Here is a 13,386-nt window from a genome sequence, read left to right on the forward strand (position 1 = left end):
TGGGTGAAGCACTTGCAGCCTCTACAGTGCATGGGTAGGAGTGGCTCACAATAGGTCACCAACGATCGCTAATATCATCACTCTGGTTTTATTGCCTGTCCCCCAGACAGTGAATGCCTCAAGAACAGGGATTTTTGTCTCTTTGGTTCAGGACTGTGTTTCCCCGGAGCACAGAGGTGCTCCACTAATGCTGGGAAGCTAGGGAATGATCAATGCAAGGAATGACTGGGTGATGGAACCTGTGTGACCAGAGCTGGGAAGGGCAGCCACTCTCTGCCCCAGTCCCTGAACCCCCACCTGTCCCTGCAGCCCCACAGGCAGCAGCCGCTATGCCTCCTCAGGGGAGCTGAGCCAGGGCAGCTCGCAGCTGAGCGAGGACTTCGACCCAGATGAACAGAGCCTGCAGGGCTCCGAGCTGGAGGATGAGCGGGACCGGGACTCCTACCACTCCTGCCATAGCTCAGTCAGCTACCACAAGGACTCGCCTCGCTGGGACCAGGATGAGGATGAGCTAGATGAGGAGCTGGATGAGGAGCTGGATGAGGACTTGGAGGACTTTCTGGAGGAGGAGGAAGAGGAGCTGCCTGAGGATGAGGAAGAGCTAGAGGAGGAAGAGGAGGTGCCCGACGACATCCGTGGCTATACTGAGCGCCAGGAGGTGGCCGTGGCTGAGCCCAAGGACTTTAAGCGTATGAGCCTCCCACCCGCTGCCCCCGAGAAGGAGGACAAGGCCCCAGCCGTGTCTGCCATGGCCCCTGACGTGGCCAAGGCAGCCCCTGAACCAGCCACACCTGAGGAGGTTCCTGCAGTTGAGCAGGAGCCCAAGCCTGAGCCCCCCAAGAATGAGGAGAGGTAACGGGAAGGGTCTGAGGGGCCATCACAAGGTCATAGGGTCAGTGGTACCATGGTGATGGGGTCAGTGTAGACCTGTGGGTGGGGGCAGATTGTCACAGGGTTATGGGTTTATTGAAGGTATCATGATGGGTCTAGAAGGTCAGAAGGGACTCAGTGGGGTCAGAGGGGTCAAGTAGGATCATGAAGGAGTCTTAGTGGTTGTTGGGGGCCAGAGGGCTTGCCCGGGTTGGAGAGGTCACAAAAGCATCAGAAAAACCCTGCACAAATAAGATTACAAAGTTGCAGAGGGGCCAGGAATGTGGCAAAGGGCCTTGGGGATCCAAAACTGTCAGAAAGGTGATGAGCATGTGGGAAGGGGGTAGGGTTACTGAGGCTGGTCAGAGGGGGCACAGGTGGGTTGTTGTGTCTCCAAAGAGCCAGGGAGGCCATGGAGAGCCCGGCATCACTTGGAGAGTGGAGGGTCTGGGGGTGCCTACCCTGGAGCCTCATGAAACCCCTTGCCTCAGTTTCAGGCCACGAGAGGATGAGGAAGGCCAGGAGGGTCAGGACTCCATGTCTAGGGCCAAGGCCAACTGGCTGCGAGCCTTCAACAAAGTGCGGCTGCAGCTGCAGGAGGTGAGTGAAAGCAGCAGTCAGCTCATCCCCAGCCTTGCCAGGGCCAACACTCCATGCCCCACTCACACTCACGCCCAGACTGGCCATGCCCATTTCCCCACTCTTTCCATGGCCCAACCCGCTCTGGTCCTTTGCTTGGCCCTGCCCATACCAGCCCCATGCCATGCCCATGGGCTGCCGGGCCACGCCCACTTCCCCATCCAACCCACCACTGTGCATGTGCCTCCATACATCCTGGTTCTTTAATGGCTCTGCCCACACCAACCAGTTCCACAGCCTTTCCTTAGCCCCACCCACGTCTACCTGCTCTCCCCTGCAACCAGCAGGCTCCACCAACGCCCAGCCCAACCTCCCCCAGGCCAGCCTGGGATTTCTAAGTGGGGAAGGAAGAGAGGTTAACTGGAATCTGGAGCTGAAATTAGCTGAGGTCATGCCTTTGGCTAAGTTCAGGGGCCAAGTTCATGGATAGGGATGGAGGTTAGGGGTAGGAATATAGGTCAGGGTTAGGGCAGCAGTCAAAGATCAGGGTCAGGGTTAGAACTGGTGTTAGGGGAAGAGGTCAGTGACTGGGGTTACACTGGGTGTCAGTGTTGGGTTGGGGAAAGGTCTGAGATCTGGTCAGTATTAGAGAAAGAATCAGGTGAAAAATAGAATTAATGTCAGGGTCAGGATGACTTAAGATGGACAACAGGAATGAGGCCATTCATTTACTCCTTCATTCATTCAGCCTGCTCTGGGCTGGGGACCAAGCAGTGTTATTAACCAGAGTGACCTTCCAAACTGGGTGAGGCTGGCAGGAGGACATCCTAAACAGACTGCCAAAGTTTTAGATCACCAATTATCAGAGCCACAGAAGTTTCAAATCAAATTGCTTATCAGTTGTACAATAGAATTTTTTTGACTAAGCAATATATTCTCATGGTTCTAAATTCAAACAGTAGAAAAGAATACACAGTGAAAATCTGTTGACTACCTTTCACCAAGTCAACAAATTAAGTGAAAAAAAAGTAGCTACCCTTTTAATAGAACTAGTGACGTGACAAGAAAAATAAACACAAGTAGGATCTCTGGGTTTCATAGAAGAGACTTAAAACTAATCCAAGGCAATCAGAAAAACTCACTGGAGAAGGTGACACTTCAGGTGAAGTAATTTTCAAAATATTTCAACAATATTTCAGAAGGGAGTGCCAGACCCTTCTCCCTGACCCAGTCCCTCTATGCCATCCTTTCATTGCATAGTGGGGCGTGTTGACTCTGGGTCTACACTGAGACTTGAATGACAGATGGAGGCTGGTCGGGAGCAGAAGGTGGGAGAGCATAAAAATAGGTGGCACAGCTCAGGCAAAGGCCCTGGGACATGAGATCAGATAAGCAGGTATGGCAGGGATGTAGTTTAGAGAATACTAGGATCTTATGAGTATTGAGCCAGCCCCTAAGACTCTTGGAACAGTAAAGCATGAGCTCTTGTTGGAGATGATGCTAACAAATCCCCAGGTTTGACAGACAAAGAAACCAAAGTCCACAGAGGTTGGTGGCAGAGAGTATATCCTCTCTTCTCATTTTACAGATGGAAAAACTGAGGCCCAGAGAAAGCCAGTGAGCTTTCTAAGGACACACAGTGAGGACTAGGACCCAGGCCTCCCGACTCCCAGCCTAAAGCGGAGACAGTAGTACAGCGCCTGTGCTGCCCTGGGAAGGGGCAGCCACACTGACGATATCTGTCTGTCTGTCTGTCCTGCAGGCCCGGGGAGAAGGAGAGATGTCCAAATCCTTGTGGTTCAAAGGCGGGTGAGTAACAGATCTTGGAGGGGAAGGGGAGAAAGTTTTGAACCCAGAGCCCAAGGATGGTTTGCAACCTAGCCTCAGCCCAGCCAAGGCAGAGAGAGGTTCCATTTTGACAGGAGACAGATTGTACACAGGTGAAATAATGTAGCCACTGTCCACTGTCATAAGGCACTTATAATGGGCAGGAGCCAACGACAGTGACATATTGAATCCTTACATGGGGGGGTCCCCTGCCCTTCTTTTACAGATGAAGCCACTTGTATAATTCAAGACCACTTCCCCCTAGAAATAAATGTAAGATAAAGGAGAAACCCATTTCCTGTGCAATATATCTGCAATCCTGAAGTGAATTTTTTGCTTCTATTCTGCTATTAAATTTCCTGGGGGATGGAGGTGGGGAGGGTATAGCCCAGTCACAGAGCATGTGCTTAGCATGCACGAGGTCCTGGGTTCAATCCCCAGTACTTCCATTAAACACATACATGCATACATACATAAACCTAATTACTTACCCCCTCCAAAATAAGAAACCAACAACAAAAAAAGATTTTAAAAATTTTCCCAGATTATTGCTACAGTTGCTGGCATTTTCATTAACATTAATCGCTGGTCTTACATGGCACATTTTGTCATAACTAACTTGAGTTACTGATTTTCAAGATTTGGATGATGAGGTTAGAGGATGTAAAGGATATATATACACATATGTTTCTTTTGGTGGGGGAGGCAATTAGTTTGTTGTTGTTTTTTAACGGGGGTACTGGGAAATGAACGCAGGACCTCATGCATGCTGAAATATACCCTCTCCCCAGTGAAAGATATTTTTAAATTACACTACTGTTTTAAATAGCAGCCAGAGAGTGACTGCCTTCCTTTGTACATCCTTTGCAAACAGAGGCAGGGACAGGCTCTGTGACTCCCAGATGGGCAAATGTCCTGGGTAGGGAGCCCTGGAAGCGGGATCTGAGATGGGGGCCTCCTGTGCACACGATTTATGCAGGAAGCGCTCTCAGGAGAAACCTATGAGGCAGGCAAGGCCACGCAGGGGAAGCTGCCAAGCAGAGATGTAGTTCAGCAGTCACCAAGCTCCTGCCTGATCCTGTGGGTCACACTGGATCGTGAATAGCATCCAGGGCTTGTCCAGAGTCATCAGCTGCCAGGCATCATTCTCATTGGCCAATGGGAACTTTCTGGAGAGGAGCCACACCTGAACCCTCTCTGGGACTAGTGCATCTCTCAGTAAGGCGAATTTGGACAGGTCACTACTACATCTGCCACAGCCCTTATTCCAATTCTCCAGCTCCGGAAAAGCTGCCAGAAGGCAATAGCACAAATACAATTTCCACTTCCCTCCTTTCCATAGGCTTTGAAATCACTCCTCCTAGGATAGACTTTAAATATACAGATATATCTCCAGTTGTGAGCATTGAGAAACGTTTCATTGATATTTTAGTATATTATTTAGATTTGCCTTCATTCAAATTTTCATTCAATGTGGGCAACTGCATATTATTGCCCCATTTCCCAGATGAGGAAGTTGAGGTCCAGTGTCTTCAATTCTTAGGGCTTCCATAACAAACTACCACAAAAGGGGGCTTAAAACAACAGAAATGTACCCTCTCATAGTACTTGGAGGCCAGAATTCCAAAACCAAGATGTTGGCAGAGCCACACCCCCTGACACGTGTAGGGGAGAATCTTTCCTTACCTTCCTAGCTCTGATAGTTGATGGCCATCCTTGGTATTCCTTAGTTTCTGAGTCACTCCAATCTGTCTCCATTGTCACACTGCTGTCTTCTCCCTGTGTGTCTCTTATAAAGACACGGAGCCCACCATATTCTAAGATGATCTCATCTTAACGAATTACATCTGCAATTACCCTGTTTCCAAATGAGGTCATATTCTGATGTACTAAGGGGTTAGGACTTCAGTGTATCTTTTGGGGAGACAGAATTCAATCTTTAATACCTGGGGAGATCAAGTGTCCTGCCCAGGCCTTGGGTGATGTCTGTTGGAGGAAGAGGAAATTCCCTGGACCCTTGACATCCCTCTGTGTGTCTTGCAGCCCTGGTGGTGGTCTCATCATCATTGACAGCATGCCAGACATTCGCAAGAGGAAGCCTATCCCACTTGTGAGCGACCTGGTGAGCACCTGTGCCTTTCCCCTTCCCAGCAGAGTAGGCTTGCCACCTGCAGTGTTCAACCTGTACAATTGCCCATGGCAGACCTGGGGTTGGGGGCTAGCAAGAGATTCTCTGGAACTAATGTGATCTGATTTCTACCCTGCGTGCTGCATGGACGCTTCAGGCCATGGTGAGTGATGGAGACCCGAGCCCCTGAATCTCCTCCCCAGACTCCACCCCTCCACTGGGAGCTTCCAACTGGTCCCCAGCCCATGGGTTCTGGGGAGGGAACCTTGTCATGTCTTACAGTTCATGGGTAAGGAACAGAGCAGGTGATTCCCCACCTTGGTCCATGGTGTGGTGGATGGTTTTGCTCTGTGCCTGGTGACCATGGCCAAGTGCAGCTCTCCAGTCTCGTCCACAGTGGAGGGAGATGAGTGAGTCAGAGGGGTGGGGCTGCTCACCTTCCAGGGTCTCTTCTAACCTGGAGCCTCTATCACTTCTCATCTTTTTGCTGATTCTGCTCCTGCTGCTGTGACCTCTTTCCTATTTGTGGCTGTGGCTTGAATCCGTGACTGGCGGCCTCAAACCAAACCATGCCTGTGGATTCTGCTCATGGTGATAATTCCCTGGGTGTCAATCAACCCCCCGTGACTCCTTGGTGACTTCCCTGCCCCAGTCCCTGGTCCAGTCCAGAAAAGCGGGCATCACCTCGGCCTTGGCATCCAGCACTTTGAACAACGAAGAGCTGGTGCGTGGGGCCTCCCCTTCCCCAGGTTAGGGGGTGGGCTGGGTTGGAGGCTCCTGGAGGAAGGGAAGAAGGGTGTCACAGAGACAGGCACTCCTCGCTTTCCAGAATTCGATAAGGCTGCATTCAGAGGGCACAGTCTGTGCACAGGAACAGGTGGATTCTAACTGTGGGGGAGGGGGAGGGACTGGGACTTTATCATACTCAACAAGAGGTGGGGAGTGGGTACGGGAGGCAAGCCAGTGCCCCAGGTTAGGGCCCTATGCCCATGCCGCATGCCCTCCCTTCCTGCAGAAAAACCACGTTTACAAGAAGACCCTGCAAGCCTTAATCTACCCCATCTCATGCACAACGCCGCACAACTTCGAGGTGTGGACGGCCACCACACCCACCTACTGTTACGAGTGTGAGGGGCTGCTGTGGGGCATCGCGCGGCAGGGCATGCGCTGTACCGAGTGCGGGGTCAAGTGCCACGAGAAGTGCCAGGACCTGCTCAATGCAGACTGCCTGCAGCGTGAGTCTGGGACACAAGCTGCAGCGGAGACGGAGGGGCGGGACTGTAAATAGGTAGGGGGCGGGGCAGGGACAGGGGGCCGGGCGATGGAACAGGACTCCAGGAGCCGGTGGGCAAAGGAGATGTGAGGGGGTCCTAGAAAGGTGGGGCGGGATTCAGGGAGGAGCTAAACTGTGCAAGGGACGGGCTTAACGGGAGGCTGTGGTTTCCCCGGAGGAAAATGGATTAGGGTTAGCTCTGAAGAGAGAGGGGGCTCAAGTTGGGGAGAGGAGTCAGAGAAGGGGAGGGTCTAGGAGAAAGAAGGGGCTCAGTGAGGGGCAGAGGAACTCACTCGGACATGGGGTGGGAAAGGCCTAGTAGGGAGAGGATTCAGAGAACATGCAGGAGCTCTGGCAGCTCTAGCTTTGGGGGCATGATTCATCAGAACCCCCACGACTTAAAGTGCCTGTGGCCCTGGCAGCAGATGAGGAAGCCCTGGAATGGGAATCAGGGTTATCGATCCTGGGAGGGAGCTCTCTCTGGACAGTGACAGCTGTCTGCGTCGGCAGGGGCGGCGGAGAAGAGCTCCAAGCATGGGGCGGAGGACCGAACACAGAACATCATCATGGTGCTCAAGGACCGCATGAAGATCCGGGAGCGCAACAAGCCCGAGATCTTCGAGCTCATCCAGGAGATCTTCGCAGTGACCAAGACGGCGCACACGCAGCAGATGAAGGCGGTCAAGCAAAGCGTGCTGGATGGCACGTCCAAGTGGTCGGCCAAGATCAGCATCACTGGTGAGGCCATGGGGGGCAGGGACGGGAGTGGCCATGGGGTCCCTTCTCAGTCTCCTGTGCTCCCTCCCACGAGCCTTCCTTCTTTTTGCTGAGCATATTTGATTGTATCTGTGTCTTTCCCGTGTCTACGTATATATGCATTAGTGGGTATATATGCCTCCAAACGTGTGTGCATGAAACTGTCTGGGTGCACCTTGGTTGGTAGCCCCCAGAACCAGATCCCAAGAAGAGGAGTTGAGGGCATTATGGTTTATCTGGGAGGTGACCCCTGGGTGCCACCTAGCAGCCTATGCAGTGGACACTTGGGACCACTGGGGAACAAAACCAAGCTCCCAGGGAAGAGAGATCCTACCAAGGGGCCGGGGCTTTGTGGTGTTTATCCATTCCTCATCCTCACTGAGATTTCCCTGAAAACAGACCCCAAGATGCAGATTTCAGGGCAGATAGGTACCCAGAAGTGGTCCCAGGAAGCCCCCCCTGGGAGGAAGAGACATGCATTTGGGAGCAGAGAGGGAAAGAGCCTTGCAGAGGAGGCCAGTGAGCAGGTTACACCCTGGGCAACTGGGGGCTCAATCCTGCTGGGGACCTTAGGGGACAGTGTAGAGCACACACTTGAGAGTGTCCCACCCTAGGGATGACCCTGGGGCACCTTTGTATTCTTCACCAGATGAGGGTTCCCTAGGTGGTAACTCTAGCCAGCCCAGTGGGTGTGCCCTCAGGCTCCTGTGGCTAGAACCAAGCCCTCAGTCTTGTCCAAGGTGTCCACTGCAGGCAGCCAGGAGCCTGTGGCAGTGCCTGTTCTTGGCATGCCTTGCTCCGTGAGCCCACATCTGTATTTGTCTTGTGTGTCTTCCAGTGGTCTGTGCCCAGGGTTTGCAAGCAAAGGACAAGACGGGATCCAGTGACCCCTATGTCACCGTCCAGGTTGGGAAGACCAAGAAACGGACAAAAACCATCTATGGAAACCTGAACCCTGTGTGGGAGGAGAACTTCCACTTGTAAGTGTCTGACTGGACCCCCAGCCGCCCATGTGGAGCTGCTTGTTGGGGCAGCTGAAAGGGGGGCTTCAAGACTAGCCTGTGCCAGCCTGACCCCGGCCTCCACCTTCTCTTCCCCCCTGCAGTGAATGTCACAACTCCTCGGACCGAATCAAGGTGCGCGTCTGGGATGAGGACGATGACATCAAATCTCGTGTGAAGCAGCGGTTCAAGAGGGAATCTGATGACTTCCTGGGGCAGACGATCATCGAGGTGCGGACACTCAGTGGCGAAATGGACGTGTGGTACAACCTGGGTGAGCAAGTGTGGGGTTCTGCAGGGAGGAGGGGAGGGGGCCCCGGGGAGTCAGCCAAAGGGGAGAGCTCAGCTAAAGGGGAGAGACACAGTGTCAGGAAGGGTCAGTCTAGGAGCCCAGTCTAATGGAGGACGCAGAGTCTGTGGGCCTCAGTCTAACGAGGGAGGCAGAGTCTGAGTCCAGTCTGACAGGGGCAGGAAGCATGCAGACTGAGAGGGTGAGCAGAACCCAGGGACCTCTTCGTTCAGTTTGGGAGAGTGAGGGAAGGACAGAATCTCCATATTCCATTCTGATGGAGGAGGGAGGATATTAGTCTAAGGGGAGAGGCATAGACCCAGGAATCCAACCTAAAAGGAAGATTGAACTTTGAGAATCTGGCGTAAGAGGGGAGGTACAGATTGGAATTCTTAATCTGAGAGGGCAGCTATAGACCAAAGGACCCTCTCTAAGAAGATGAGTAGCATCCGTGAGCCCAATCTGATGGGGGAGGAGGGATCTGTGAGCTCAATCTAAAGGCATAGGGAGAACCCAGTCTCAAAGGGATGAGACGCGTCCAGAAAATTCTTATTTGGTTAGAGGAAATCTAGATATCCCATTCTGATGGGGGAAGCAAGAAGCAAGACGCAGGGATCCCAGTCTGAGGAAAGAGGCATAGCCCCAGGAATCCTGAAAAGTTAAGTAGATTCTAAGGAGCTTGATCTGATGAGGAAGGCAGGGCCTGGGAGCACAGCCTGAGGGAGAAGCAAGGCCTAGGGCTCCTAGTCTACAGAGGGAGACACAGACCAGGAATCTACTCTGAGTGAGGAAGTGAGGTCTGGGATCCTAGTTACAAGGGAGAGACAGGACCTAAGGATCCTAGTCCAGTGGGAGAAACACAAGTCTAGGGAGCCAGTCTGAGGAGGAACATGTAGGCCCTAATTCAGGGAGTCTGGGAGGGCTACAGTCATGCATATGCTAACATAACCTGGGGCTATATTGGGAAATTCTGACACTGTCATCCCTTCCTGCCCTGCAGACAAGAGGACTGACAAATCTGCTGTGTCAGGGGCCATCCGGCTACACATCAGTGTGGAGATCAAAGGCGAGGAGAAGGTGGCCCCCTACCATGTCCAGTATACCTGTCTGCATGAGGTGAGGCTTACTGATCCACCCTGCCTTCGAAGCTCATCTTCGTCTCCCACGTTGTTTCCACCTACCATTCCTGCCTGCCCTAACTCCTTTCTCTTTCTAACCACACTGTCCACACTCCCCTGGGCCTCTGAGACTGTGCCCTATGCCATTCTCTCTGCTCAGAAAATTCCTCACCATCAATCAGGGTCCAGCTTCAGGGTTCCTTCCTCTGGGAAGCTCTCTCTGACCTCCAGGCAGACTCTCACTATCGAGCTCCAGATCTTCCATATGTCCCAGCACTAAATGCTAAGGGTTGGGTTGTTTGTGCCTGGGTTTGTCTCTTCCACCCACCTGGGGGCTCCTGGAGAGAACTCAGTTTGCTGAATGAATAAATGATTGAATGGATGAGTGAGTATTGAATGGATAAAAGAATGGGTGGACAGATGGAAAGATAGGTGAATAGATGTGTGGTTGAACTATTGGAAGTACAGATGTATTGGATGGGTGAATTTTGGGGTAGTTGGATAGATGGATGGGTGAATAGATGGATCGACAGATAGATGATGGTTGGAAGGATGGGTGGATGGTTAGGCAATGAGGAGGATATAGCTCAAGTGGTAGAGTACATGCTTAGCATGCATAAGGTTATGGGTTCAACCCCAGCACCTCCATTTTTAAAAAATGATGGTTGGGTAGATAGATAGGTGCTGGATTTCTACCTAGATAGATAAGTGATGGATGGTTCAATGGGTTGATAAATTATTGGATGGACATATTAAGCTATGGGTAGTAGATAGATTGATGTACAGTTGAGTTACTAGGAGGAAGGATGACTGGGTAGGTGAATCTGGGAGTAGCTGGATGGGTGGGTATGTAGGTGGGTAGATGGATGGATGGATGCATGGAAGAAAGATCAGAAAGACAGATGGATCCATGGGTGAATGGATGGAGGGAAGGGTGAGTGAATGGACTGATGGATGGGTGGGTAGATGGATGTGTGGTTGAACTATTGGAAGTATAGATGTGGATGGGAGAATTTGGAGGTAGTTGGATAGGTAGATGGGTGGGTAGATGCATGGGCACATGGGTGATGGATGGGCAGATTGATGGTTGATTGGGTAGAAGGATGAATTGTTGGATAAACAGATTAAGTTGTGGGTAAATGTATGGAATAGATGGATGTGTGGTTGAATTATTAGAAGGGAGGATTAGTGGATGGGTGAATTTTTGGATAGTTGAATTGATGTTTGGGTGGGTAGATGGATGGGTGGACAGATGGATGGGTGGATAGGTAGGCAGATTGTTGGATGAATGGATGGTTGTGTGGTTGGATTACTGAAAGGATGGATGAGTGAATAGGTGGATTTGCGGGTAGTTGGATGGATGGGTGAGTGAGTAGATGGATAGAGAGATGGTAGATAGACAGGTAGATGGACAGATGGACGCATGGGCAGATGGATGGATGGATGGGTATGTAGTTGAAATATTAGAAGGATAGATGAGGGATAGGTGAAATTTGGGGTAGTTGGATGGATGGGTGGGTGGTGGATGAAGGAAAGAGTAGATGAATGAATTAACAATTAAACAGATAGATAGATGATAAAAGCTGCCCTAGACCTGGGCTCTCTGACCCTTTGTATCCCCTTGCACTCTCTATGACACCTTTTCCCTTGTGGTGGCAGAACCTGTTCCACTTCGTGACAGATGTGCAGAACAATGGGGTCGTGAAGATCCCAGATGCCAAGGGTGATGACGCCTGGAAGGTTTACTATGATGAGACAGCCCAGGAGATTGTGGATGAATTTGCCATGCGCTATGGTGTCGAGTCCATCTACCAAGCCATGACGTAAGGCTGCAGGCTGAGATGGATGTGAGGGCGAGGTTCAGGAAACTAGGGGGAGGAGTTGTTACCAAGAGGACACTTACAAATCTGGGATGGAAGGGGTTCCTGGGAGGAGAAGCCTGAGCGGAAGTGAATGTGATGATGGTTATGGAATTTCCCTGAAGGTTAGGAAAGTGCCAAAGCAGAAGGCTAGAGTGAGACAGATGGAAGCTGGAGATAGCGGCAGAGACAGGGCAGTTCAGAGAGGAGACAGAGAAACTCAGAGGACAGAATCAAGCAGAGGGAAAACGGACGGTTTGAGGGGCTGGGGGAAGCCATCATAGAGGCATTCTGGGAATTGGACACCAGGCTTCTCATTCCCTTCTACCAGCCACTTTGCCTGCCTCTCCTCCAAGTACATGTGTCCTGGGGTGCCTGCCGTCATGAGCACCCTGCTTGCCAACATCAATGCCTACTACGCACACACCACCGCCTCCACCAACGTGTCTGCCTCCGACCGCTTCGCTGCCTCCAACTTTGGGGTCAGTCCCAGGGGCTGGGGCCTGGGGATGAGAAAGAGCTTGACCCTGTGCTGGTCAGACCCCAAGTGATTCCCGGATCCCCAATCTGGACCTGACTTGCTGTGTGACTTTGTACCAGTCACTTCCCCTCTCTGAGCCTCATTTTATCCCTCTGTAGAATGAAAATGGGTGTTATGAGGGGTCAGTTCAACAGTGGATGGGGTACACTTAGAGTATAGTAAGCACTTAGCCAATATGGCAGCCACACTGAGCTGCTACACTTGACTCCCAAGTCCCTGTCTTCATCCCGCCTCTTCCTCCTCTGCCTCCTCAGAAAGAACGCTTTGTGAAGCTCCTGGACCAGCTGCATAACTCCCTGCGGATCGACCTCTCCATGTATCGGGTGAGAAGTGCATGCCTGATGATTTGCTCACCCCATGCATGTGTTTGCCTGGAGGGAACATCTACCAGCAGGCATCCACGTGGGAGAACCCTGCTTAACATGTAGAATGTGTTCCTCTGACACATGTACACATAGGCCCAATATGTTTGGTGCATCCAAGCAGACACCCCCCAGTTACTTCTAGGTGTTCTCATTGACCCCTAACATATCTCCTGAAATTGGGGGCTCTTGTGTCTCCCCTAAAACACTGTCTCCCATCATCCTCCAGCCTTCTTTCATAACCCCACTTCCCTTCTCCCTTCTAATAGAATAACTTCCCAGCCAGCAGCCCAGAGAGACTCCAGGACCTCAAATCCACTGTGGACCTTCTCACCAGCATCACCTTCTTTCGGATGAAGGTGAGTAAAGGGACTCAGTCCCATTATCTCTCCAAGAAGCATACTCCAGGAGTCTTAGTTTCTGAACCAGTAACATCCCTCCTGGAGAACAATGCCCTTTCTCAGTGACCCTCCACTTTCATATTGCTGCAACATTTCCTTAAATCCAAAACCACTTGTAACCACTTCCTGGGTACCTTCTGTCCCAACTATGCACAGCCAGCCCATCTCCCTTCCTCTTTTCAGGTACAAGAACTTCAGAGCCCACCCCGAGCCAGCCAGGTGGTGAAGGACTGTGTAAAAGCTTGCCTCAACTCTACTTATGAATACATCTTCAACAATTGTCATGAACTCTATAGTCGAGAGTACCAGACAGACCCGGTGAGGACTCCAGATGAGGCAGAAGGGACTAGGGGACTCAAACCAGACCCCAGCTCAAGTTCCA

The 13,386-nt window shown here is 51.6% G+C and overlaps 1 protein-coding gene across 4 annotated transcripts in view; it reads left to right on the forward strand.

Moving 5' to 3' along the window:
• The window catches only part of UNC13A (unc-13 homolog A), a 58,751-nt gene that overhangs the window by 25,020 nt on the left and 20,345 nt on the right, over positions 1-13,386 (forward strand). For 3 of the 4 annotated variants that reach the window (XM_072946972.1, XM_072946974.1, XM_072946973.1), the window contains exons 10-24: positions 310-852; positions 1,362-1,470; positions 3,212-3,258; positions 5,320-5,398; positions 6,057-6,128; positions 6,420-6,639; positions 7,188-7,415; positions 8,272-8,413; positions 8,539-8,708; positions 9,724-9,839; positions 11,501-11,664; positions 12,032-12,182; positions 12,496-12,564; positions 12,873-12,962; positions 13,188-13,322. In XM_072946972.1, coding sequence (XP_072803073.1) covers positions 310-852; positions 1,362-1,470; positions 3,212-3,258; positions 5,320-5,398; positions 6,057-6,128; positions 6,420-6,639; positions 7,188-7,415; positions 8,272-8,413; positions 8,539-8,708; positions 9,724-9,839; positions 11,501-11,664; positions 12,032-12,182; positions 12,496-12,564; positions 12,873-12,962; positions 13,188-13,322 — 2,335 coding nt within the window. Of the gene's footprint in view, positions 1-309; positions 853-1,361; positions 1,471-3,211; positions 3,259-5,319; positions 5,399-5,561; positions 5,568-6,056; positions 6,129-6,419; positions 6,640-7,187; positions 7,416-8,271; positions 8,414-8,538; positions 8,709-9,723; positions 9,840-11,500; positions 11,665-12,031; positions 12,183-12,495; positions 12,565-12,872; positions 12,963-13,187; positions 13,323-13,386 lie in introns of all 4 variants that reach the window. The other variant, XM_072946975.1, reaches the window with a different exon arrangement.

This window comes from Vicugna pacos, chromosome 22, assembly GCF_048564905.1.
Source record: "Vicugna pacos chromosome 22, VicPac4, whole genome shotgun sequence".
In the NCBI taxonomy this organism is placed as follows: Eukaryota; Metazoa; Chordata; class Mammalia; order Artiodactyla; family Camelidae; genus Vicugna; species Vicugna pacos.